Genomic DNA, 1,217 nt, shown 5'->3' on the forward strand with positions numbered 1-1,217 from the left:
GGGGGGGCAGTGCTAACCTCTGTGCCACTGCACTGCCTCTGTTTAATGTTAAACGATGTGCTGTGCTGTGCTTGTTGATGCCAGTTTGACAACACTTCATCTTTACTCCATAGCAACTGACCCTAAAGAAGCATCGGCTCCAAAGTAGGTCAAATCGGTTGTAGACTTGCACAAGGTTAGGTTAACAAAATGTTATAAACAGAATATTATTGGCATTTTGTGGTTTGGCCAGTGTATAGAAACATTAGAGGCCACTTTGTTTTGTCTACATCTGTCATAATGTCCTGTGAGTTTCATGACATCTGTAGTGTGCTAAGTTGATTGGAATTTGTTGGACTGGTATTTTCCTCTTATGTTGCTATTCCTGGCTCTTTGTAATTCAAACAACATGCTTCTGAGACCAACTGCGAGAGACTGCAAGAATCAGTGAAACACTTCTCTGACACATACATAAACATGGCTGTGGAGAGCACAGATTGATCTGCTAGCCAACATTTCAGGGAAACTATTATTGAATCCAGACAGGCATTTGTAATGTTTAGCCATGGAACTGTTGTTTTCACTGTTGGATCAACGCATTTTAACAATGGTCACTCTGATGGACACTGGCCATCTTTTGCCAATGTTTTAACTTTAGCTTGCCGGAAAGGCAGGACTGCAGGGAACTTGAAACAGAGCAGAGTGCTTATGCAACTGGTGTCATGAAAAGTCCATCTGCAGAATAACAAATATCTTCTTTCGTGTCTGCAGGTGTGGCAGTGCACCCCTGGATCACATTTCACTAAATCGTCTGTCAAATATGAGGAAGAGATACAGGTAAAAGGTCTTAACTAGTTTGTCATTTACCATCGTTCGTGTTGTCATCTTTTCTTTTCATTTAAGATGTCCTCTTCGGATACAAAGGTAGAAATGGCGATGAATGAGTGAAGAGTATCACTGGTCTGCCCTCCTTTATGTTTAGAGACACAACACTGTACAGAAGTTATTGTTTTGAAGTTGTAATCCAATTCTTACGATGTGAACATGAGTGAAAAGTTCATCCAGGATCCTGACGTTCATAAATCCATCCATTTTTCGAACCACTTATCTTCACTGGGTTTTTTGAGTACATATTTATTGGACTTTAGTTGAAACATTTGCCACACACACACACACGCACACGCACACGCACACACACACACACACACACACACACACACACACACACACACACACAC

The 1,217-nt window shown here is 41.2% G+C and overlaps 1 protein-coding gene across 1 annotated transcript in view; it reads left to right on the forward strand.

Annotated features, from left to right (window-relative positions):
- Window positions 1-1,217, forward strand: part of arnt2 (aryl-hydrocarbon receptor nuclear translocator 2) — a 77,514-nt gene that overhangs the window by 2,794 nt on the left and 73,503 nt on the right. The window contains exon 2 of the mRNA XM_019859949.1: window positions 751-816. Within this exon, the coding sequence (XP_019715508.1) occupies window positions 751-816 (66 nt within the window). The remainder of the gene's footprint in view (window positions 1-750; window positions 817-1,217) is intronic.

Source organism: Hippocampus comes, unplaced genomic scaffold (assembly GCF_001891065.2).
Source record: "Hippocampus comes isolate QL1 unplaced genomic scaffold, H_comes_QL1_v1.1 scaffold75, whole genome shotgun sequence".
Lineage (NCBI taxonomy): Eukaryota > Metazoa > Chordata > Actinopteri > Syngnathiformes > Syngnathidae > Hippocampus > Hippocampus comes.